The sequence below is a fragment of the Chlamydomonas reinhardtii genome, chromosome 7, assembly GCF_000002595.2.
Source record: "Chlamydomonas reinhardtii strain CC-503 cw92 mt+ chromosome 7, whole genome shotgun sequence".
NCBI lineage: Eukaryota > Viridiplantae > Chlorophyta > Chlorophyceae > Chlamydomonadales > Chlamydomonadaceae > Chlamydomonas > Chlamydomonas reinhardtii.
The window spans coordinates 550,364-572,912 of NC_057010.1; the positions used below are offsets into that span (position 1 = coordinate 550,364).

Here is a 22,549-nt window from a genome sequence, read left to right on the forward strand (position 1 = left end):
CCTTATTTTACATTTTACAGACGGCGGCAGTCCCGGCGCACTTGTCGTATACACCGCGACCCCGTCATGCCGCCAACTCCACTTGTACTGTCTGGCTTCCGGACACAGCCCTTCCAGATTCTTGTTCACATCGAGCTCAGCAGTCTGGCAATGTGCATTGGCACAGGCCGTATCTACCGGGACCGTATTTGTGCCGCACGCCTCCATTCGCGTACAGTCGTACACAATGCACAAATGACCAAGCGGCACGGTCGCGTCCTATCCTGACCATCAAATATGCGTTGGCAAGTGCCTCGAGCCCCTTGACGCGCGCTGACAATGGCAACATACTGCATACGAATGTGGCCCAGTGTTCCCCAACATACTGCGGATAATGTCCACTACGGTATGCACGGCTGCACTACCAGACACAGTCCTGTTCGATTTTATGCTTGGATCCATGCAGTTGACACCACCCGCCGCTCCTCAAACGCTCCGCTCCCGTACACGCCACTGCCCTGACAGCCGTACTTGGGCGCCTGGCTGCACGCCTGCTTGTGCCCCGCCCACTAGTGCGCCACCTGGCAACCCCGGCAGCAGTACACAGCCGCGCCGCCGCCGCAGCCGCCACACGCCTTGAGCGGCAGCTCCGCCTCGCAGTCGCCCTTCAGCACCACACAGGCCGGGCTGGAGCACCGCCGCGGCAGCTGCAGCATCCTGCCGGCCCCGCTCAGCGGCAACAGCTCCGCCCGCCCGCCCGGCAGCGAACTCGCCCACGCCGCCGGCCCGTGCCACACACCCGCCCGCATCTCGGCCGCCGCCTGGCGGCACCTCGGTGCCCCTGCTTATGCCCTCGAGCCACTCCACGAACTGCATGGAAGGCGCGCGGTACTGCGACAAACCCTCCGGGGGCCAGTACTAAAGTCGACCCAATAAGAAGCTCCGCCGCACCTGCCGTCCCGCCCCTGCCGCCACCGCCCACCGGCCTCACCAGCCGCCACCCTGGCCTCAGATGACGAAGTGGCGTGTGCCGCGTGGAGCCGCCACAGCAGCGGCACCTGCAGCCGCCGCGGCCGCCACACCCGATGCAGCCGCGCGGGACCGCGTGCCCGCCCCCGAGGCGACCGCTGCTGCCGCTGTGCCGTAGTTCCGCCGCAGCTGCACCTCCATGTGGCCCGCACACACCGTGAACCTGTTGGGCGGGTGGGCGGGTTGCGTGGGGAGGTGTGGGCATACAGTAGGTACACATGTCCTACGTTCGCTCAACGCAATACTAGCGTTTGCAACGCAGAGCATCATACACCCTCCTGCGTGTTGCTTCGCCTTGCGCTCTGCATCATAATCACAACCGCTGCCCCAAGCAACGCGCGTTGGCGGCAAGGCCAGGTGCACAAGATGACACACACACACACACACACACACACACATTGGCGCTCTGTTGCGCACAATGAGCCCCCAAGCCCGCGTGTCCCCTACGGGTCCCATGCAGCCCACTCGCGTCTCCTCCTGCCACCCGCATCCGCCCTCCCATGCACACCCACCCGCCACCCCACCAACCTCCCGCCCAGCCGCCCTCCCACCTGTACCCCTGCTCCAGCAGCCAGGCCTCCACCACCCGGGGCAGGCTGGCCTCGCCGCCGCTGCTGTGCAGGCCCTTGCCCACAATCACCCGCAGCACCCGCCGGCCGGCCAGCAGCGGCGCGGAGCTGGGCCCAGACCCTGATGGCCCTGCCGCCGTGTAGGTCAACGCTGGTGCTGCGGTGCAGAACGCGCCGGCGCCGCCTGCTGCCGGCGCCGCCGCCGCCATGGAGGCCACCTGCTGCGCCTCCAGCTTGCGGAGCCGGCGTGCAAGCGCCTGTGGCCGTGACGGTGTTTGGGCGGAGCGTCAGTCGCCACATTAACCATGATGGCAAGGCCTAGCAAAGCGAACGTTCAAGCTGGGCCCGAGTAATTGTGACGTGGTTGGCCCGCACAGCCCGGCAAGCAAAATGTTTTAATGAGCGTGGGAGTGGGCGTGACGTGGGTGGCTAAGGGCCAAGCTCACCTCGACCGCCTCCGTTGTGTGAAGACCATGCAGGTCCAGCTCCCACTGAGCACAGCAGGCAGGTGAGCGCAACTCAAAGTCAAATCACGTCATGGTCAGTCATTAGTTACCAGCTTTGACAGCTGACAGCTCCAATCCGACGCCCGCACGGTTCCTGGCCACTGCAGCGCCTTGCTGCCCACCCCGCCGAACCCACCAAACCCAAGGTGTCCTCCTCACTCCCGCCCTCCCCAAATCCCCGCCTCCTCCCCACCTCCGCCAGCTGCCGCCCCTCGTTCATCTCGGCCTCAATGCGCCCCGCCGCCGCCGCGTGCGCCGCCGCCGCCTGCCGCCGCAGCGCCTGCGCCTCCTCCACCAGCCGCCGCCCCGTGGCGCGATCGCCCGCGGAGAAGGCGGCGGAGGCCCTGCGGCGAAGAGGAGGAGGAGGAGGTGGAGAAGGTGGGACACGGGGGCATCGGAAGTGGAAATTGGGTCATGCATAGCGTACCGTAGTCGACCGGGGTCAGGAGCCAAGCCGGTATGGGACTTCTTGAAGAGCGCGCCAAAACGTGCTGATTGTCACAGCACAGGAACCACAGGCCACAGCACGGGATGGCGGGTGGTGAGCCTTGCGGTGTGTGTTTGTGTGTGTGTGTGTATGTGTGTGTGTGTGTGTGTGTGTGTGTGTGTGCGCTCGCACCTGCCCATCTTCTTGCGCCACGAGTGCGTAAGCCGCAGCGCCTCCCGCCGGTGCCGCCGGTACGCGTCATCCCCCGCCCCCGCCCCCGCCCCGGCCGCCACCGGCCCGGCAGGCGCGGCGGCAGTGGCCCCGCGACCCCTCGCCGCCCTCCCGCGGCTGCTGCTACCGCCACCTGCTGCTACCGCCGCCGGTCGCCCCACCCGGAAATCGTCATCATCGCTGTCCGTGTCATCCCAGCTGTCGTCCTCATCCCCTTCGGACTCTGTTGCCGACTCCTCTCCCTGGTGCCGCTGCCGGTGCTTGCCGCCCGCTGCTGCCGTCGCCTGATGCTCCTGCTGCCGCTCCTGTGGCGCGGCATTGCTGCCGCCCTGCTGCTGCTGCTGCTGCTGCTGCTGCTGCTTCGTTTGCTGCATCTGCTGTTTCTGCTCCTTGCGGTGGCTGTTGCGGGTTTGTGGCGGCGACGCCGTCTCCACAGCCGCCGCCGCCGCCAGCTCGTCCAACGCCGCCACCACCTCCGCCAGGTCGTACTGGAGGGCCGAGCACACCGCCTGCAGCAGTCATGAGTCACGAGCCATGAGTTAATAGCCATGAGTCATGCGGCCACACCCACCCAGTGATGATCCCGGCACTAGATCAGTTGCGTACTGTGTTCCAGCACCACACGGCTGGGGGGTGAGGGCCACGGCACCGTACCGATGCGCCGGCACACCAACGGGGCTGTCTGTAGCGGGCTGCCCAAACCCCCTGCACACACGTACACGCATGTACACACGCCCTCACCTCAATAATGTCGCGCCCCGCCCAGGAGTGTGACCCACAAAGCTGCTCCACAGCCTCCTGCTGCCAGTCCGCCAGCGCCTCGCCACGGCCGCCGCCTTCCCCGCCCGTGCTGTTGCTGCCGCCGCCGCCGCCGCCCCAGACAGCGCTACTGCCGCCACCGCCTGCTCCACTGGTGCTACAGCCGTCGGCCAGACGCGGCCAGCTGCTTGACGCGCGCATCCGGCCGCCGCCGCAGCCGCTGCCATGCCCTGCATTCACATTTGCTGCCCGGGAATACCGCGGCCCATTGCCAGCAGCAGCAGCAGCAGCAGCAGCAGCAGCAGGGCTGGGCCCAGGAGAAACTGGAGTGGTCTGCCCAGACCCGCCTACCCGATGGTCCTGCGGGTGCTGGTGCTGGTGGCGGTAACTAGCAGGGGCAACCGAGGGGCCATCAAAGGACGCCTGGTGCCCTGGCATTGCGCGCCGCGCGCTGCTGGCATTGCTGCTACTGCTGCTGTAGCCGCTGCCTCCGCCGCCGCCCCCGCCAAATCTGCTACTGCCGCAGTTGCCTCCGCCTCCGCCTCCGGGCTTGCTAGGGCCGCCGGTGCCTTCCTCAGCTAGAGGAGGAAGGTCCGGAAAGTCCTGCACTGATAGCTTGGCAGCGGCGGCGGCGCCGCTTGGTGGCACGTAGCGCGGCAACGCCGCCGCCGCCGCCGCGGACACGCTCGCAGCAGTCGAGGCGAAGCCTGGCCCGCTGCCACCGGCCTGCGCTGGTGCTGAGGGTGTGGAGGCTTCATTGATGCGAATCTGCCCCCATGAGGTTTTGGCGCGGCAGTTGCTGCCACTGCCGGCGAGTGCGCCGGAGATGCCGCGGCCGGCGGCTGGCATCCGCGCCGCAAGGCCGGCGCGGTTTGTCAGCGCCTGTGCAGTTGCAGTTGCGGCAAGAGAACTCTGAGCGTGCGATATAGGTGTGTGCGCTGTTGGATGATGCTGGGTCTTGCGAGGTGTAACCCATCTGTCAGTACTCTCGCAGGGAACGTGGAAGCGAAATGTGCCACGCACTCACTGCTTGCAGCGTGTCCCGCCCGGACGGTGTTGCTGTCTCTGGCGTCACGCGGCGTTCGGCCGCGCTACTTGACGCCGGGGCCGATGCGACGGCGTCAATAGTGTCATCTACACACATCGCGAGTAGCGCGCCGATGGCGCCTTCCAAATCGTCCGAGTGAGCGTGCAGCGTCGCCTCGAGGATGTCTCGCGCCAGACTGGGGAACATATCCTCCAGCACTGGCAATTTATCTTGTGCCATTGTTGCGCTAACAAAAGTGTCAGCCGTGGTCTCAGTCAGTGCGACCTCACAGAAGCTCGCGCAGGCAGAATTCAGTGCAGAATTAAGGCAAGAGGGCGTCGCTCAGTGTTCGGTCAAGCCTGAAAGCGGCAAGTTTTTATTCATCAGTTCGTGGGTTGTGAAGGCGTCAAAGTATGGCCGCGCTTGTAGAATGTTGCTCGCAAACTTTGCGTGGCTCGCGTGTGAGGTCAAAGTCATGAGTCAAAGTCAAGTATCTGTGGCTAGCGTACGTTTATTGGTGCATGTGGATTGTCGGAAAGGATTATAGTGAGTGCCCAGCTGCGCGCAGGCCGGGCGGCGGGATCGGGCGACGGGTGTGTCAGGGGTGTGCGGGTTGCCCGTGGCCGTGCCGCCGGCACGAACGCTGCCTGACTCTGCTGGCCAGGTCCACCGCACCTCACCATCCATAAACATGCTTACACATCAAGTTCCTGCAGCCTGCCCACCGACATCCGTCAACCAACTGTAATATTGGCCTGATCTGCGGCCTCGTCTGACAACATACTCGACAGTTGAAGCTCGCATTCTGCATTTGCTTGCTGTAGTTTCATATTGAATTACTGTATATCAGCAATTTTTAAAATCGGCCAGCTTCGTGTTTGCGAAAATGCCGTTTGGCGAGCCAGCGCTATGTCCCGGTAACTCATCGCTTAGCCACAGGTCCCTCTAGATTTGAAATGAGATAAGGACTGGGTGACGATGAGGCGCGTCTGGCAGGCCGCTGCCTTCCCTATGGTTTTCGCCATCGTTGTTCTCCTACTCGGCTCATGCTTTGTGCTGGGAGCCGGCACGAATGACACAAACAGCACGACGACCAGTAACAACCGGCCGGAGGAGCCCCGTCGGGCGCTGGTCTGGCCGGCACACGCGCTGCACAACACCCTGACAATCCAGCGGTTCGGGCTATTCAGTCGTGTTGCTTTGGACACCACCGTCTCCTCCGAGTACTCGGTACTGCCGCAGCACTACTGGATATGGCTGCAGGTGCGCGCGGCAGTGGCGTTCTTGCTGTGGGGTTGTTGCTGTGTACGCCGTTTGATTACGAATCCGGGCCCAAACCAACGCAAGGCTTGCCAATTGGTGTGCCACCCACGCCCGCTGATCCCATGTTCACTTCGCCTCCCACCCGCCCACACACATTAACTTGCGCTCCCACCCACATGGACGCCGGTGCAGGTGTCGCACATCCTCAACACCTCCTGCCCCGACTGCTCCTGGACGGAGGTGGGCGGGCCCGGCCTCATCGCCTTCCGCGTGTCGGCCAGGCCCTGGAATTCATCCCGAGTGCCTGTGCCCGCAGCCTGGGTGCCCTCCGTGAGTTCACTGGCGGGCCGGGTGTGGGTGTGGATGGGGGGCGGGGTGCGGGGGCGGGGGCGGGGCGCAGTAAGGCGGCCTCGGCCACGGCAGAAGGGAGCCCGAGTCCGGGACAAACGCCTAGCTGCCTAGCTGCCGAGCAGCGCTCACGTGTTATACGACTCAGCTGTGGCACAGCAGTGACAGCACCCATGCAATGAAAGTGCATGCCGCCGTAGTGGCAAGTGTGCGCAATTGATGAAGTGTGTATTTTGCGCCATGCCGCAATTGGTGATGGCGCTGCGTGCGGACGCGCCCCGGTACTATGTGCGCCAAAGCAGCTCCGCCTGCCCCACCTCTCTCGTGTGTCGCATACTGCCCCCACAGGACACGGCCTGGCACCACATGCTGGCCGGCATGACCATCGACATCAACGGCTACCTAGCCAACGTCACCACGCTACTGCCGCCGCCCGTCAACGGCAGTAGCTCTAGCACCACCAGTGGCAGTAGCACTGGTGCCAGTAGCACTGCTGGCAGTAGCAGCGGGACGGCGGCAGCGGAGCTGCCGCCTGTGGACTCGTACGCGTTGAGTCGGCGTGTGCTAATGCTGGTTGACTTCTGTTACGGCTGCCGGCCGCGAGTCAACCTAGCGACGCTGCTGCTGCGATCAGGCCGCGTGTTCGCAATGATTGTCCTCATAGCGCCGCGCAAGAGCCACTTTGACGTCGGCAGCAGCGATGGCGGCAGTAGCAGCAGTAGCGGAGGGGCGGAGGGGCAAGAAGCCTACGAATGCACGGAGGATCTGTTAGCGCTGCTGGCGGCGGCGGCGGCGGCGGGCCTGGAGGGCTACGTCGGTGGCTTTGACGGCGCGCCGCTACAGCCCGCCGCGTCTTCATCGGGATCCGGATCCGCTGGGGCGGCGGCTGTAGCAGGAGCTGTAGCGGCCGCGCTGGACGCTGTAGCCAAGTCGCCGGTGCCGCTCGGGTTCTTCTTCTCGGCCGCAGCGGCGGGCAGCTCGGGTTTGGGCAGCTCGGGTTCGGGCCCAGAATCGAGTTTGGGTTCGTGGGGTCGGCTGCTGCCGGCACCCCAGCTGCACGTGTTCATGCCGCTCAAGGGGCCGGCCAAGTACCTGGAGTCCAAGATGCCCGTGTACTGCAGGGTGGGTGGTGGTGGTGGGTGGGTGGGTGGGTGGTGGTGGGAGGGTGGTAGTGGGTAGGTGGGTGGCTGGGTGGTAGTGGGTGGGTGGGTGGTGGTGGGTGGGTGGTGGTGGGAGGTGGGGGTGGGTGGGTGGTGGTGGGTGGGTGGGGGTGGGTGGGTGGGGGTAGGTGGGTGGTGGTGGGTGGGTGGGTGGTGGTGGGTGGGTGGTGGTGGGAGGTGGGGGTGGGTGGGTGGGTGGTGGTGGGTGGGTGGTGGTGGGTGGGGGTGGGTGGGTGGTGGTGGGTGGGTGGGTGGTGGTGGGTGGGTGGTGGTGGGAGGTGGGGGTGGGTGGGTGGGTGGTGGTGGGTGGGTGGTGGTGGGTGGGGGTGGGTGGGTGGTGGTGGGTGGGTGGTGGTGGGTGGGTGGGTGGTGGGAGGTGGGGGTGGGTGGGTGGGTGGTGGTGGGTGGGTGGTGGTGGGTGGGTGGGTGGTGGGAGGTGGGGGTGGGTGGGTGGGTGGTGGTGGCTGGGTGGTGGTGGGTGGGTGGTGGTGGGTGGTGGTGGGTGGGTGGGTGGGTGGGTGGTGGTGGGTGGGTGGTGGTGGGTGGGTGGTGGTGGGAGGATGGCGGCGGGTGGGTGGCGGCGGGTGGGCGGGCAGGTGTGGAGCGACATGGAAGCGGCAATGGCAGGGGTGTTACCGGGGGCGGCGCCACAAAGCGCAGCCGCAACTCCTAGGTAACCACACCCACTGCCCTCCTCCCCGCTGCCTCCCCGCAGACGCTGCTGGACACCTCCTCCCACGCCGGCCTGACCGGGCTGCACCTGATGGGCCCCACCGTGCGCGAGCGGCTGTACCGCAAGCCCATGGTGGCGGGCAAGCTGCACCTGTTCCTGCGCCTGCTCCGGCTGGACGCCGCCAGGTGGGGCCGGGGGCGTGTGTGTGTGTGTGTGTGTGTGTGTGTGTGTGTGTGTGTGTGTGTGTGTGTGTGTGTGTGTGTGTGTGTGTGCGTGTGTGTGTGTGTAACGACCAGCGCGCGTCCGGCCATGTGTGTTATGTGGGAAGCGCAAGGGGAAGGGGTCGACAATACATACCGTAGTGTGCGAGTGTTGTTTGGAATGAGAGGATGGGCGGCTGGTGGCGGCTTAGGGTCCACGGGGAATGCACGCCTGACACTGAGCTGGAAAAGGCTTGCGGGTGTCCACCTAACCCGTACGCATGCCTGTGTGTGTGTGTGTGTGTGTGTGTGTGTGTGTGTGTGTGTGTGTGTGTGTGTGTGTGTGTGTGTGCGGGTGTTTGCATGTGTGTGCGCGTGCAGCCGCCAGCCCCGCATCGCGCCCTGGGACGTGCTGGTCGTCATCGACGCCACAGACACACTCGCGCAGGTGCGTGCGTGCGTGCGTGTGCTGTGTGTTTGCTGCGCTGCGCCGTGCTGTGCTTGCCGCTTTTTCCCGCTGCCGCCTGAAAACGCAGACCCAGTTGCACCCTGCCACACACCCCGCCACAACCCCTAACACACACTGTCACACCCCTAGCACGCCCCGCCCCGCCCCGCCCCGTTCCCTCGCAGGTGTCCACGTCCGAGCTGCTGGCGCACTATCGCGCCGCCGGCTCGCCGCTGTTCGAGGCGTCCACCGAGACCTCCTGCTGGTGCGCGGGGGGTGGGGGTGGGGCGGGCCGGAATGGCGGAGCGCGGTGTTGGGCGTGGGCTGCAGGGCACACTCAATACATGTTGTCAGCTTTGCGTTCGCGTCAAGCGGCGTTCATTGGGGAACTTTCTCCCCCGGCGTATGATGACAATCCTCCGGCGCCGCACTGCTTCTCAATTGACTCAGACGCGAGTGCTCAGTGCTCCGCACCCAACCCACCAACCAAGCAACCAACCCACCGACCAACCAACTAACCAACCCGCCACACGCCCCAGGCCCAAGGAGATGTACCCGCTGTGCCACGCCTACGACCGGCTGCCGGGCGCCGCCGCCTGGGCTGGCTGGCCCAATCGCCGCATCAACGGCGGCGCCTACCTGGGGCGGGCGGCGGCGGTGACCAAGTACGTGGGCGACGTCGTGGGTGAGTGACGTGCGGCTGTGCAGAGTGGGATGGGGTGGGGTGGGGTTGTAAATACCAGCCCAAACTAAACCAAAACTAACGAAAACGGGAGTGCAGGCAGTGGGGTGGGGTGGTGTATGTTTGTGTATGTGTGTGTATGTGTGTGTGTGTGTGTGTAGGGGTGGCGCGTGGGTGCTTGGGCTGCCTGGTGCGTTGGGTGCTGGTGCTGGCGTGGGGCACCACATGCTGAGCCCGGCATCATGGTGCCCTCCCATCCGCGCCACCTCCGCCCCCTCTCCCTCTCTACCTCGCATCCCTCCCCCGCTGCAGACGTACTGAACCGCCGCTTCAACAATGAGAGCTGGTACCCGGCCGCCTGCGCCGACTCCCGCAACGACCAGGCGCTACTGGCTTGTCCCTACCTGTTCGGGAACGCGTGAGTGTGTTGTGTGTGTGTGTGTGTGTGTGTGTGCGCGCGCGCGCGCGTGTGTGTGTGTGTGTGTGTGTGTGTGTGCTGCTGCGGCGACTTCCGGAATCAGGGGGGGGGGCTCAGTACCGGAGCCAACCTGTCCGCAGCTCTGGCGGGCCCAGGCCTGTTGCCCTTCCCGGTCCTTTAGCCCTATGCGGGGCGCATCCTTGCACACGCTGACACGCACGCACGCACACCACATACACTGCACCCCTCACCCCTCACAGGTACGGCCTCACCATGGACTACACCTCCACCTTCTTCTTCTCCCTCAACCGCAACTGGCAGCGTCTGGAGCTTGTGCCGGCAGCAGCAGCAAACGGCAGTAGCAGCAGCAGTAGCAGCAGTAGCAGTACTGGCAGTAGCGGCAGTAGCGGCGGGGACGGCGCTGCCCAGCAGGATGCCGGGTGGCAGCCGCAGCGCTGGCGCTACAACGTGTCAGGGGCGGTGCCAGCCATCCTGCACGGCAACAGCCGCGGCGGCAAGGAGCGGCTGAGGCCCTCGCGGCTAGGTGAGCGACTCTCAGGCGCATGCAGGGAGGCTTGGCAAAGCGTGAACGGGAGACTTCATCGTGCGTTCAGCACAGTAGTGTCAGTGCGCGTGGGTTACCGGTGCAAGCTCCGGTTTTGGCCCGTGTGGTGTCGTTTTTCGGTCCCGTGCTCCTCTCCATAGCTGCTTTCCCTGCTGGCTGCTTTCCTTCGTGCCGCGCCGTGCTGCCGCGCCGCGCTGCCGCCGTTGCTGCACGCCTGTTCCGCCACTGCTGACCCGCCGCCGCGGCCACCGTCCGTATGTCACCACCCTCCACCGCTGCCACTGAATGTGTACCGCCCCCACCCCTGCTACCGCCGCTGCTACTGCTACTGCTGCTGCTACTGCTACTGCCTGCAGCCCTGCTCCCCCCCGGCTACACCGGCATGACCGCCCACCCCGACTACAGCCTGCTTGTGGACGGCAAGCCCACCAGCTACAGCCGCCTGTGCGCCGCCGCCTCCAAGCCGCCGTCGCCGCCGCCGCGCGGCACACGGGTGCAGGGCGCGGAGCGGGCGAGCAAGGCGGCGGGCGGCGGTGCGCGGATGCAGCAGCCGCAGGGTGGGGACGCCGGCGAGGTGGAGAAGAGACGGTAACGGGGAGGGTGCGTGGAGCGAGGCGACGTGGGAGACTTTGCGGGCGTTTGCAAGCAGGACCATGCATACAGAGTCGTTGGTGATCGCAAGAGAGGGTAGGTAACGGATTCGGCACTTAGGCTCGACAATGCATGGCTTGGTATATCTGGCGGCGCGGCCTTGGACTGGCGTCTGTGCGATGCGTGCGATGCGCGTTGGGGTGACTGTTGCACGGGTTTGACCGGCACCTCGGATGGCTTTGGCTTGTCTGCGAATCTGCAAACGTGAAGTTGCTGCTGATGACTTGCTGGCCACATTCGTTTGTGCCATGCCATGCGTCTGTCCACGGCTCGCTGACTGACCCAGGGAGCTCCTTCGAACCCTACCTGCGCGAATGCTGCAAAGACAACTGTTGGAGACATTTGCAAAGCTGGTCAAATCGGGCTCGATCGCGGATTACTGTAGCCTTGATTTGAAAGTCCTATGCCTCTTCAGCGAATCGCGACTGCGCGTAGGTGGTTGGGTCAGTCCGGCTGGCCGGCGGTATTGACGCTGGCGGCGCCCCTGGCGCCACCTTGGGTGCTACTGCTGTCGCTGCTGCTGCAACCGCCGGTGCTGCTGCCGCCCTCTCTGGGGCGCAGCAGCAGCGGGCTGCTCTTTGCGGCAGCCGTAGACATCAAGGACATAGACTGTAAGCCAGCGGCATGATGCTTACTTTGAATATTTTGCTTTGACGCACCTGCATGTCCTGCTGCTATAATCTCGAGTCGTTCTCAATGCACGCACCGGTGTTGACTGCCTTCTTGCAACATCACGCACAGCGCTGCTTCCCCCCGGGTTCTATCTGGAGCGGCACACGGTGGGTGGATGGGTGGCCGTGGTGATGTCTGATTGCCTGGTGATGGGCGTCGGGGCGTGCGGGGCCGGGGGACCGGAGGCCGGCGGAGATGCAAGTAGGGGTTTGCAGCCGCCACGACTTGGCAAGGGCTGACAGCCTGCCATCCGTACGTGCCTGTCGCAGAACCCTCTGTTGCCTATATGTGCCCTCCACACGCACACACACACACACACACACACACACACACACACACACACACACACACAAACACACAAACACACACACACAAATGCACGCACGCACGCCACTGCATGCATGCAGGTCCGGAGTGACGGCTACCACCTCGCTCTCTTCCGATTGGTGCTGAACCAGCCGGGTGCGTGTGTGCGCCCCTCCATAGGGTGGGCCCGCAGCTAGTTACTTGTTAGCGGTGGCAGCGCCGTCGGGGTCATGCATGCCGCACCGGCATGCAGTGAACTAAAACTTGTTCGTGTGTGTGCGCGCTCCCACAGGCCGCAGCGGTGCCAGCCCATCGTCAACGCCCGCCTGGCAGCAGCAGCCGCAGCGGGGCGGGCGGCCGCCGCGGCCTCCAGTGCTGCTGCACCACGGCTTCCCGCTCAGCGCCAATGCCTGGCTGGCGCTGCCGCGGGAGGAGGGCCTGCCCTACCTGCTGGCGGACCGAGGTCAGCAGCAGGGGGGGGGAGAGGGAGGGAGGGGAGGAAGGGGAGGGAGGGGAGGGAGGGGAGGGAGGGAGGGGAGGGAGGGAGGCAGAGGACTAGGGGACTAGGGAAGGACGTCATTTCCACTGCGGAGTGGGTACCGGACTGGGCGGGTTCTGCGTGGTGCGCGGCCTGGGAGCAACGCGCTTCTTCGTTCTGTTTATGCTTTCTGGTTTACAAGCACACGTGTGCGTGTGTGTGCGTGTGTGTACGTGTGTGTGTATATGTGTGTGTGCGTGTGCACCAGCAGGGTACGACGTGTGGATCCTGTCTGAGCGCGGCTCCACCCACAGCCTCTCACACGACAGCCTGTCGCCCAACTCCAAGGAGTTCTGGAGGTGCGTGTGGATGTGCGTGCTGTGTGTGTGTGTGTGTGTGTGTGTGTGTGTGTCCGGGGAGGGCAGGAGCGAGGCGGTGGCATGGTACTCCCCACCGCTTGCCGGGGTCGGCACGCCGGCGTCACGGCCCACGTAAGCAAGGTGCCTTTACGCCCTGCGCCACTCCCTACTGCCCCGTGCATCTTCCCCTTGCACACCTTCCCTCCCCTCCCCTCCTCACCTCCTCCCCCCCCCCCCGCGTCCTCCCCTCCTCCCCCCCGCCCCCAGGTACACCGCTGACGACATGGCGCTGCACGACCTGCCCGCACTGGCCGACCACGTGCGTGCGGCCACCGGAGCCCCCCGCATCGCCACCCTGTCCTGGTCCGCGGTAGGGCGCGGCTGCGGCCCTGTGTGGTGCGCCGCGTGCCCGCTTGTGCAGCACATCTGCGCACACCAGCGCCAGCTGCGTGTTTGGGCCCGGTTGCCACTGCTGTTGCTGCCGCCGCTTCCACTGCTGCCTTCATTGCTAACCTTACCTCCACGCCACCTCCACCCAAACACACCGACTGCTCAGGGCGGGACTATGACCTTCATGTACGGCTCAGAGGCGCCGGCGGCCGCTGCCGAGCGCTTCTGCGCGCACGTGGCGCTGGCGCCGGTGGTGTTCCCGCAGCGCCTCCGCACACCCCTATTCGCAGGACTGTCAGGCAGCGGCGCCGACAAGGTGCGTGCTGTGCTGTGCTGTGCTTGCTTGCACTTGTGTGTACGTGTGTGTGTGTTGTGTGCCGTGCCCTGCCGTGGATGATGTTTGGTTGTCGTAGGCATTGCGAGACCTTCACGGAATATATAGACCTCCCAAGCATGGTGTCATGAGCTCTCAGTTGACCTCGTCGACCTCGGTGACCGCACGTGCACGGTTTCCTCCGCTCAAAGTACCGCTCGCGCCGCCCTTTAACATTCGCCCCTGAACCCATGGCATCATCACAACCACAACGCAGGCGCTGGACCACCTAGACGCGCTGCGCTTTCCGGGCGCCTTCGCCCAGGCCGTACTGGGGCCGCTGTGCGGCGGCGGCGCGCAGCCAGGCCCCGACGCACCGCTGCCGCCCTGGGGCCAGCTGCTGCTGCCGTACGCGCGGCGTGGCGGGCCTGCTGGCCTCGGGAGCGGCGGGAGCGGCGGCGGCGGCGGCGTTGATGGACGGGGAGATGGAGGCGGCGGGCGGCCGGCGGCGTGTGCGGCGGCGCTTCTGGCGGCGTATGGGCCCGTGGGCAGGGCGTCCGTGGGTGCGTGCGTGCGTATGCTCGTTGCTTGGTGTTGAAGGGTCTGGGCCATGCTCGGGAGACCTTGTGCCTTAGAGCCGGTGTGTTTCTGGCTCGGAGCGCCCTCTCATGTACGGTGTACGCTCCCGTGTCAAGGCCCCGCGTTGCATGTGTGTTGGAAAAAACGCGAACAACGAGCAGCGCTTTTCACTCGGTCCTGTGCTTGCCTACCTCCCCCTGTCGTGCGTGCGTGTGTGCCAGCCGGCGTGGAGCACATTGCAGAGGTGGCGTGGCCCTCCACCTTCGGACTGGAGTACGCTAGCCAATTCGGACAGGTGGGGAGGCGGGGCGGTGGGCAGGCTGGGCAGCGGGTCCAGCTGGCCAGTGGCAAGATGGCGAGGTGGTGAGAGGGCTTAGAGAAACGTGAGTGTGGCTGGGCACCTGCTGAAGTTTGCTGGGTGCGGCACACCGCTATGGAGCATAGCCGCGTGCTGCTGGGCGGGATGTCGCGCGCTGCGGTGGCCCAAGGAGGCGCGGCGGCGGCAGCAGCAACAGCAGCAGAAGCAGCAGAAGCAGCAGCAGCGGACACTGGGGCTGCGACGACAGAAGCAGCGCAGGCGGATCCCGAACCTGATGAGGCCCCGCCTATGCAGCGGACGGCGTCGCTGCTAGGTGTCACCCCCGTTCAGCTGGCGTGCGCTCGCGCAGTCGCGGACTTCGAGCCGTGGCTGCTGCACTTTGCAGAGCTGGGCCTGCCCCGCAAGGGCTCGGAGGGCGTGGACGTCACGCACCCCATTCTAGCGGTGGCGGATGGGGAGCTGATTTGCGCGCTGCCGCAAGCATTGGAGCTGTGCTGGAGGTGGACGCCTGCGAGGGAGCAGCCCTCATTGGAAGCGCATGGGGGCATGTTGCAGCCGCCACTGAGTTGGCGTACTAGAGGGCCTAGCGGGCAAGGTTTTGGGGATGAGGGGCAGGCTGGGGTGTGGGAGGGCAGGAGCTGTGGGGTTTGTGGCGTGGTATAATACTGGAGCCCCTCGTACGTGCCTACCTCCTGGCCTGGTACGGCCTAGTGGCCAAGACGCGTTTGCGATTACCTGCACACACGCACATGGACGCACATTAGCACACACATGTACACACACACGCACACGCGTACAGATGTACCGCCGCGGCCCACACGACCCGATGCTGCTCAAGTACAACTACGGCGTGGTGTGCGCCCCCTGGCACGCCCGCGGCGGCGACGGGTCGTGCAACCAGGCCGAGTACGGCAGCGCCACCACGCCGCAGTACAACGTGTCTCGCTACAGCATCCCGACAACCATCTTCACTGGTGCGTGGGCGATGGGCGGGATCGCAAGGGCTGGTTCGCGTGTACGTTCATGTGGTGTGTGTTGCTGGCGCTGGTGTACTACGGAAGTGTGGTGTGTGCATGCATGCGGCTCGCAGGCGGGCTGGACGCAGTGAGTGTCCCGTGGGACAGCGAAAACGTGGCGGCGGCGTTAAAGGCGGCGGCGGCTGCACCGGGTGGCGGTGGCGGTGGCGGCGCTCTGCGGCGGCTGGTGCACCTGCCCTCGTACGGCCACGTGGACTTGGTGTGGTACGACGCTCGTCCTATCCTGGATGACGTGCTGAGGGTGAGTGTTGTGCTGCCGTGGCGGATGTCCGCCCAGCTGCCCGCCGGCAGTGGTGGGGAGCGTGCGGCACGCAGTGAAACTTGGGGCGCACTGCGCAGACGAAGCGCTCGCTGGGCGGTGGCGGGGCCGGGCAAGGGGGATACAAGCACCGGACCCAACGCGCAGTAGTCAGCGGGGCAGGGCCGAAGCCCGCAGGCAGGGGCAACAGGCATGCGCCCGCGTGCTGATTGCCGCACTGCTTCTCTGTCCGGGCGTGGCAGGCCCTCCAAGAGACCTGCTGATGAGGGCTCCGGGCCACCCACGGCCACGGGCTGCGGAGACGTGTGGACGAGGGCTGGGCGTGCGTGGGAGCTGCACGAGTGACCGCGGGGCACCAGGCGGGCCCCTGTGCGGAAGAAGAGTTTCTGCTATGTGCTGTCGTCACGGAGCTACGAGGGTGCGGGTATGCACTATGCAGGGCCCGGACGCAAGATCGGGGGCTGCGCGTGTGCCGGGCAAACAACGGCTGGCTGTGTGCCTGGCATGCTGGGGCGGGTTTGGCCGTGACACATGAGTTGGGCCCCAGCTGCTCGGCACCTGGCGAGCAGGCGTGTCCAGGCACGGGCCCCTGCACTCGACATGGTGTGATGGTGGGGTTACCATATGTGGCGGCGGCGCCGAGCCGGACCCTTTTGGGCTAGGGAGGTCTGCTGGCATGCACGGAGTGAGCTGGGAGCACGGGGTGCGTAAAAGCGCATTAGGAGCCTCGGGAGAGCTAATGTGGAGCACCTGGAGATATAGCGGCAGGTTAGGGGGAAGTCACCGGTACCGCATTTGTTTTAGGCGGTCCTGGAGTTCTGGGCTTAGAGAGCTGTCGCGGCGGCATGGGACCTGGTAGGAGTGCCCAATGTCTGGGCCGCATGAACGTATTATGCCACATCTTGGCTTTCGCCGCGGCAACATTATTCTGCTTGAGCTTGCATTCATAGCTTGCAGAAGTACTCAACAGTTTGATGCCGTCAACTATGAAGTAACATTTCGGAACGTTGCCAGCCTTCACCGCACAACAGACAAAATGCCTCGAGCCCGGGCGTCACGACAGCTTGATGTCACTGATGTGGCTGATGAGCTAACATTTCCAAGCCTGGACCTTTCCGTCCCACAAATTGGCGACACGCCATGGACGGACCAACAGTTCACGATGGCCTTCTCAGCCGTGGGCGTTATCCGTGCCAAAGCATTGTTAGATAAAGACGAGGGCCTGCGGGCGTGGCGGACCTTCGGCGCCGACGACGCAACGGCAGGCGTCGAGCTGCTGCGGGGCCTCTATGGCACGCTGCAAATGCTGGGGCCACTTCCGCTTATGGCCGTGGACTGGAGGCACGAAAAGAGTTTGGTTGCGGTGCTGGAGTCCCTTATGGAGCTGTTCCAGTCCAGCTTCATCTCGGACGGGGACCTCATTGACACGCAAAAGGATGTGCTGCGGGCCAAGAGCCAAGTGATGGCCACAGCGCTGGTACGGAGCAGGACTTTCGACGCAATCGCGCGCCTGGTGGCTCCAAGCGGCGGCGTGCGGTTTAGGTCCAACGAGGCCAAGCGGTCCATCTGCAGAAGTCTGGGCGAGATGTTAAGCTGGTTGTTCCGCGTCGTCCAGCGGATCCAGCAGGTGCGCAGGGCTGCGGGGGGAGGCGGGGCAAGGCCCCACGAGGCATGGGTTTGGGTTACAGCGGGCTGCTTGCTGGCACACAGCAAGTAGCACTTGCAGAGGAGTGCATGTAGGAGTACTCGCGCAGAACCCCGACACGGCTTCAGCTATCGCTAATGTCTGCAAGTTGCCACTACCAAGAAGTGCATTCACCTCTTCCTGCAGGAGGTGAACGATGGCAAGTATGCGGCGGCGCACGCGGCGGCGCAAGCAGCAGCGGCAGCGGCCGGGCCCAGCTCCAGCAGTAGCAGCGCTGGCAGTTCCGTTCGCGGCACCGCGGGAGCCGAAGACTTGCACCCGGAGCTGTCGCCCGACGGCAAGCGCAGTGTGCTGGCGGAGCAGGTGGTGGCGGCGGTGCAGCGCAGCGGCATCCTGGAGCACCTGGCCGCGGCGGTGTTGCAGCTGACAGTGGGCCAGGCACCCGCACACGAGGACAGCTTCAGCCCGGCGCTGGAGGCGATAGCACTGGCGGAGCCTAGCGCCGAGGCCAAGAGCAGCAACGGCCGTATGCAATCCTTGATGCTTGACGCGCTGGAGTTCTTCAGCGCGTGCAACAGCGTCCTGCTCTCCGTCGTAAGCCCGGAGGAGGAGGCGGCGCAGCGGCTCCCCGCCAACCCCTTCGGCGTGTGCGTGCAGTGGTACCTCACCTCGCACGTGCTGGCGCAGCTGGCGGCGTCGGAGCTGCACAGCATGATGGTGCCGTACCGCCTCATGGCGGCGGAGCGATCCATCGCGCCGGCCGCCGCCGCCAGGCGTGCCGTGGCGGCGGCCGGAGAGTCCGGCAGCCCCGTGCCGGCGCTCACCTCTGTGTCGGAGTGGGCGCAGGCCCACTCGCTGCCGCACGAGGCGGCGGCGCTGTCGGGGCTGCTGGAGGTGACGGCGCTGAACCTGGAGCTGTACGGGCTGGACGCGGACGAGGCCCTGCCGCACCCGGTGGTGGAGGGCTGCGGTGGCTGCAAGGAGGTCAACTGCGCCGGTGGGTGGTGGGCCGGGGAGTCGGGAAGGGCCGGAGGGGACGGTGGCAGGCCGAGGGCGCGGATGTGGGCAGGTTAGGTTCGCAGTGGTCAGTGGGCAGGTAGGGTTTGCAGTGAGCAGTGTTGTGGCTACAATAGTACTGCCGGCATTGGTGCTGCTTTCAACGGGGGAGACCTTTGAATCGCGGGTCCAAGGCGTGTGGGTCTGGACTCTGCATCCGGGTCGTGGCTGCTGTGGCGCGTGTTGCGGCACGCTCTCCTGCCGCTGCGCCGTCACACGCGCACAGCACCCCTTGGCCATCCTCACGTCCCTCGCCGCGCGCTACTCCCATTCTGCGTAGGCGGCGTGCCGCTGCTGCGCGTCAGGACCATCATCAACACCCTGAGGTCCTGGGTCCGCACAGTGCTGGAGCCGGAGGCTCACGCCGAGCCGGCGCCGGTCACCGGCAAGGATGCGTCAGCCGCGGGCGGCCCGAACCAGCGGTTCCACCTGATCAGCAACCGTGGGAAAATAGCGCTGGCGAAGCGCGTTGCGCAAACAGCGCTGGAGCGGTGGCTTGACATTGATGAGCGAACTGAGGCTGAAAACGCAGCCAAGTCGGGGCCTGCTGGACAGGACCCTGCCGCTGCTGCAGGCCCCAGCGGCGGCCAGCCGCCGCAGCAGCCCCAGACTGCGGCTCCTGCTCCGGAGCCGAAGCGCACCAAGCCGCTGACTCAGAAGGAGCTGCGGCAGCAGGCTGCGGCCGCCAAAAAGGCACAGACGCAGGCGCCCAAGAAGGGCGGCGGAGGTAGCGGCGGCGCTGCGTCGGCGTCGGAACGCGCGCGAAAGGAAACGGAGGAGAAGCAGCAGGAGAAGATCAAGCAGGCCTGGCTGCTGGGCGGGTTCCCGCCACAGGCGTGCGCCGGGCTTGCGGTGACCAGCCTCATGACCGCATACACTCTCCACGACTTTGCGGCGATACGCCACGTGCTTGAGGTGCACCGGCAGCTGGAGGTGGAGCAGCACCAGCAGTTGCAGCTGGAGGGGGCGAATGCTGGCACGGAGGCGCGCGGAGGCTACTGCGGCGGTGGCGGTGCCGGCGGCGGTGGCAATGCGCCAGCCGCCACCGCGGTTGCCTATGTGGACGGCGTGGCCCGGGCATCGGAGGGAGGCTCCGGTGCCGAGGCGCCGCCGGCGCTGCCGGCTGGTATCCTTATGCAGTACCTGCCTGAACCCTCCAGCATGCTGCTGCCGCAGTCGTGGTGGACTGGCGCGCTTCAGTGCCTGGACCTGCTGGCGCGGCTGGGCCCTGGGGACGACAGCGTGCAGGTCGGCGCGGTGTTCTCGGAGCTCATGAAAAGCGGTGAGAGGCATGCTCGTCTGCATGCGTTAATCGCGTTTGCCCAGCCGCACGTGTTGAGGAGCAGAGTGCTGGGGCAACGCTCGTAGGCTGTAGGGTGCGTGAGCTGCCCAGCTGCTTGAATTTGCAGGGCGGGGCCCTGACGAGACGCACGCATACACACGCATATGATATACCCGCGCAGTCACTCTGATAACTGACCAAACGTGCGCTGTGTACTGCCGCCGATGCTACCGCCTTTGCGTGCCGCCGCCCGCAGTCCTGTCTGGCGCCAGCTCCCCCAGGTTTGAGTTTTTTCGGCGCATGCACAGTCGCACGTCACTGGGCGATCAATGCAGCGACGTGCGCCAGGAGGGGGACCAGGTGGACACCTTCATTGCGGCCATGCATCAGGCCAGCCTCAGGCGTGGCCTGCAGCTGGGGCTGGTGCCGGCGCTGGAGGCCATGGCGCGGCAGCTCGCGCGGACGCCGCACCCGGGCGGCAGCACTGTGACTGCGGCGGTGCTGGGTGCGGCGTCGCGGTGGGATTACCTGGAGCAGCTGCTGTGGCAGGCTCCGCTGGAGGAGGCGGCGGCGCTCATTGTCACCCTCGCCAAGGTGGCCGCCAAGCAGTTCAGCCATGCCATGTCGGTGGCGGCGTCGGCCAAGGGCACCTGGTCCACCACGGGCCTGGACGCCACGAAGGCGGTGCTGGCGGGAGCAGCAGATCTGCAGCTGCAAGCGTCCGAAGACGCAATCGCCAGCATGATGGGGGTCGGGGCGCCGGCGGACGGGTCCGGGGGCGCAGGCGCAGAGGGCGAGGCGCCACAGGGCCAACACCGGAACATAGGGCACAGGGCCGGGCTGCTGTCGCTGGGCCTGGCCAGCTGGCTGCCAGCCGCGCGGCACATGCTGGACTGCCTGGATGAGATCGCGCTGGCCAAGCTCGTGACGCTGGCGTTTACGCACGGTTGGACTGGACTCATCGCGTCCATCCGGGACCTGCTGTGCACCGCGTTGGACTGGGTGCCTGTGCTGGTGCAGGCGGGGCTGCTTGCAGAGCTGCAGGGGGATGCACTGATGGCGGCCAGCTGGAACGCGTTCGTGCTTCGCGGCATGGGGCCGGCACAGCTGATGCGCAAGTGCGCCACGCTCTGCCAGCTGGGCGTGATAGTGCGCGGCGGGCCGCAGGAGCGCATGGTCGTGCGGTCCGCCGAGGTACTGGCGGCCGTGTACCCGCAGGAGCTGAAGCAAGTCAGCCTGCCCGACTGGTGGCAGCTGGCGGGCAGCGAAGCAGCAGCAGCATCAGGCGCAGCAGCAACGCCAGATGTGCTGGAGCGCCTGATGTGCAGCCCCATGACGGCAGGCAACATGCCGGCGGGCTCCCTCACTGCCCTCTTGCCGCCGGCTCTGGTGCGGAATAGGGCAGGCGTATGCGCAAACCTGGGGTGCGGCTGCATCCGCGGTCCCAGTGACCGCGACGTGCCGCTGACAGTGGTGTGTAGCGGCTGTAGGGTGTCGAGGTACTGCAGCCAGCACTGTCTGGAGCAGCATGCGAGTGACTACGACCACACACCCGAGGTGTGTGCGCTGATCAAGGACGCGGCCGCTGATGTGGCGCGGAAATAGAATTGCAGGCACTGTACGCCGGCAGTGTTGTGAACACGGGTTGCGAGTTAGGGTTGGGAGCAGTAGATGTTGAATGTGTAGCCGGAGGTATGGTGACACTTATTTGTGATTTATGCGCCGAACGAACTGCTGTGCGGTTGGGGGATGTAGTATGCGTGAGGTCAGGCGGTTAATTACATGAGTATTGCTCTGTGACTCTCTGCAACGGTGAAAGGGCGCTGCATTCTGGGGCGACAACATGACACGGTATTCTGTTCTGGTAAGCCGAGGGGTCTGCACCTCTCACCGCATTGCACAATAAATGTCTTTCCTGCGGCATGGAATCGGAGTTGCGCCTTGGCACCTTAGTGCGGTGTACAGGCACTCATGAGTAGCGTAATGTTTTGCTCTCTCCCTGGATGCCTGCCCCTGCATGGCTGCGTTGAGGCCGCATGAATGAACGGCAGGCGCGCGCGCGTACCAGCACCATATAATATGGCATGATGCCAGACCACCGCATTATTTTGTGCTGTAAAGCATGCTGACAAGCGTCCCCGGTCACGGGAAAAGGGGCTGAGCCCCTCCACAGTCTGAGGCCGAACAACCTCATCGCCCGGACATAGCCGGGGTTGGTTTCCACAGGCACATAGCCAAACCAGGTGCCTAGCAATCGCGATGTCACAGATAGGTACATAGGCGACTTGGGCGCCGAATTGCAACGCCTTGATGGGCAAACTGGAAGGTACCGTGATTACAGCAGGTGGCCATGCGGAAGACAGCTTGTTGTGGCGGACCGCTATAACTGCCGCAGTGACCGCTGTCCAACGCCTTGTGGCTAGCCTGACAGATGATCCCACATTGCACCGTAATGTAGATAGTAGGTTGCAGGCGTGTTGACGTCCGATCTGCCTGCCTACATTTGTTGATGCGGAGAATCATGATGGCGCGTTTGGAGCAAGCGTCGCACGGGGGGCACTCGCGGTTCAGGGCACTCCCTAACTTCAAGGCCCTACACGGGAGTGCGATGTTGGTTGTGACACTTCAAAATATGGGGAGTGGGCGAGTGGCTTCGTGGTCTAGAGATGAAGTGTCAATGCTGTGCTGGATGGGCAGACGATGTTTGGGCAGCACTCTACTCGAAGTCTCTGACGCGGTACGGTTTAAACAATCGTGGCCTGCTTTGCAAAGCCTCGTGGCAGGAATGGGTGCAACGGCCACCGTTGCATTGTGGCAGGCCCGTCTGGGTTGGTGTGAACGACCACGTGATAAGGGAGACGATATGCTTCTTGGTACAGGAAGGCATCAAGGCGTGTATGCCGTGATAAGCCATGCACA

General features: G+C 65.2%; 4 protein-coding genes across 4 annotated transcripts; 3 read left to right on the plus strand and 1 right to left on the minus strand.

Annotated features, from left to right (window-relative positions):
* Positions 1-2: 2 nt before the first annotated feature.
* Positions 3-5,037, minus strand: CHLRE_07g316450v5 (uncharacterized protein). The gene is made up of 7 exons (XM_043063883.1): positions 4,528-5,037; positions 3,483-4,382; positions 2,703-3,250; positions 2,277-2,427; positions 2,024-2,068; positions 1,560-1,834; positions 3-1,171 (listed from the first exon to the last, which is right to left on the minus strand). Exons 1-7 carry the CDS (start codon positions 4,765-4,767, stop codon positions 988-990), a joined length of 2,343 nt encoding a protein of 780 aa, XP_042922451.1. The 5' UTR covers positions 4,768-5,037; the 3' UTR covers positions 3-987.
* A 200-nt stretch (positions 5,038-5,237) lies between these two features.
* On the plus strand, positions 5,238-11,369 carry CHLRE_07g316500v5 (uncharacterized protein). Its single transcript, XM_043063884.1, has 10 exons — positions 5,238-5,790; positions 5,983-6,120; positions 6,487-7,260; positions 8,014-8,156; positions 8,553-8,619; positions 8,805-8,884; positions 9,159-9,304; positions 9,614-9,719; positions 9,980-10,263; positions 10,641-11,369. The coding sequence occupies exons 1-10, from the start codon at positions 5,506-5,508 to the stop codon at positions 10,874-10,876; spliced, it is 2,259 nt and encodes a 752-aa protein (XP_042922452.1). The 5' UTR covers positions 5,238-5,505; the 3' UTR covers positions 10,877-11,369.
* A 208-nt stretch (positions 11,370-11,577) lies between these two features.
* Positions 11,578-16,479, plus strand: CHLRE_07g316526v5 (uncharacterized protein). The gene is made up of 12 exons (XM_043063885.1): positions 11,578-11,652; positions 12,015-12,069; positions 12,206-12,376; positions 12,663-12,750; positions 13,018-13,120; positions 13,307-13,456; positions 13,731-14,016; positions 14,254-14,327; positions 14,646-14,831; positions 15,151-15,325; positions 15,442-15,629; positions 15,890-16,479. Exons 1-12 carry the CDS (start codon positions 11,632-11,634, stop codon positions 15,908-15,910), a joined length of 1,518 nt encoding a protein of 505 aa, XP_042922453.1. The 5' UTR covers positions 11,578-11,631; the 3' UTR covers positions 15,911-16,479.
* Positions 16,480-16,557: 78 nt separating this feature from the next.
* On the plus strand, positions 16,558-22,549 carry CHLRE_07g316550v5 (uncharacterized protein). Its single transcript, XM_043063886.1, has 4 exons — positions 16,558-17,274; positions 17,479-18,289; positions 18,629-19,630; positions 19,887-22,549. The coding sequence occupies exons 1-4, from the start codon at positions 16,810-16,812 to the stop codon at positions 21,233-21,235; spliced, it is 3,627 nt and encodes a 1,208-aa protein (XP_042922454.1). The 5' UTR covers positions 16,558-16,809; the 3' UTR covers positions 21,236-22,549.

Bases quoted from the DNA above. Each gene is read 5' to 3' on its own strand.
- CHLRE_07g316450v5 (XM_043063883.1), bottom strand. From the start codon at position 4,767: ATGGCACAAGATAAATTGCCAGTGCTGGAGGATATGTTCCCCAGTCTG. The intron at 3,251-3,482 runs GTGAGGGCGTGT...TGACTGCTGCAG, and splicing joins CGGGGCGCGACATTATTGAG to GCGGTGTGCTCGGCCCTCCA. The intron at 1,172-1,559 runs GTGGGAGGGCGG...CCCGCCCAACAG, and splicing joins CTGCTGGAGCAGGGGTACAG to GTTCACGGTGTGTGCGGGCC.
- CHLRE_07g316500v5 (XM_043063884.1), top strand. From the start codon at position 5,506: ATGAGGCGCGTCTGGCAGGCCGCTGCCTTCCCTATGGTTTTCGCCATC. The intron at 6,121-6,486 runs GTGAGTTCACTG...CTGCCCCCACAG, and splicing joins CCGCAGCCTGGGTGCCCTCC to GACACGGCCTGGCACCACAT. The intron at 8,620-8,804 runs GTGCGTGCGTGC...GTTCCCTCGCAG, and splicing joins CCACAGACACACTCGCGCAG to GTGTCCACGTCCGAGCTGCT.
- CHLRE_07g316526v5 (XM_043063885.1), top strand. From the start codon at position 11,632: ATGCACGCACCGGTGTTGACT. The intron at 12,751-13,017 runs GTGCGTGTGGAT...CCCCGCCCCCAG, and splicing joins AACTCCAAGGAGTTCTGGAG to GTACACCGCTGACGACATGG. The intron at 14,017-14,253 runs GTGCGTGCGTGC...CGTGTGTGCCAG, and splicing joins CGTGGGCAGGGCGTCCGTGG to CCGGCGTGGAGCACATTGCA.
- CHLRE_07g316550v5 (XM_043063886.1), top strand. From the start codon at position 16,810: ATGGCCTTCTCAGCCGTGGGCGTTATCCGTGCCAAAGCATTGTTAGAT. The intron at 18,290-18,628 runs GTGGGTGGTGGG...CATTCTGCGTAG, and splicing joins CAAGGAGGTCAACTGCGCCG to GCGGCGTGCCGCTGCTGCGC. The intron at 19,631-19,886 runs GTGAGAGGCATG...CGCCGCCCGCAG, and splicing joins CTCGGAGCTCATGAAAAGCG to TCCTGTCTGGCGCCAGCTCC.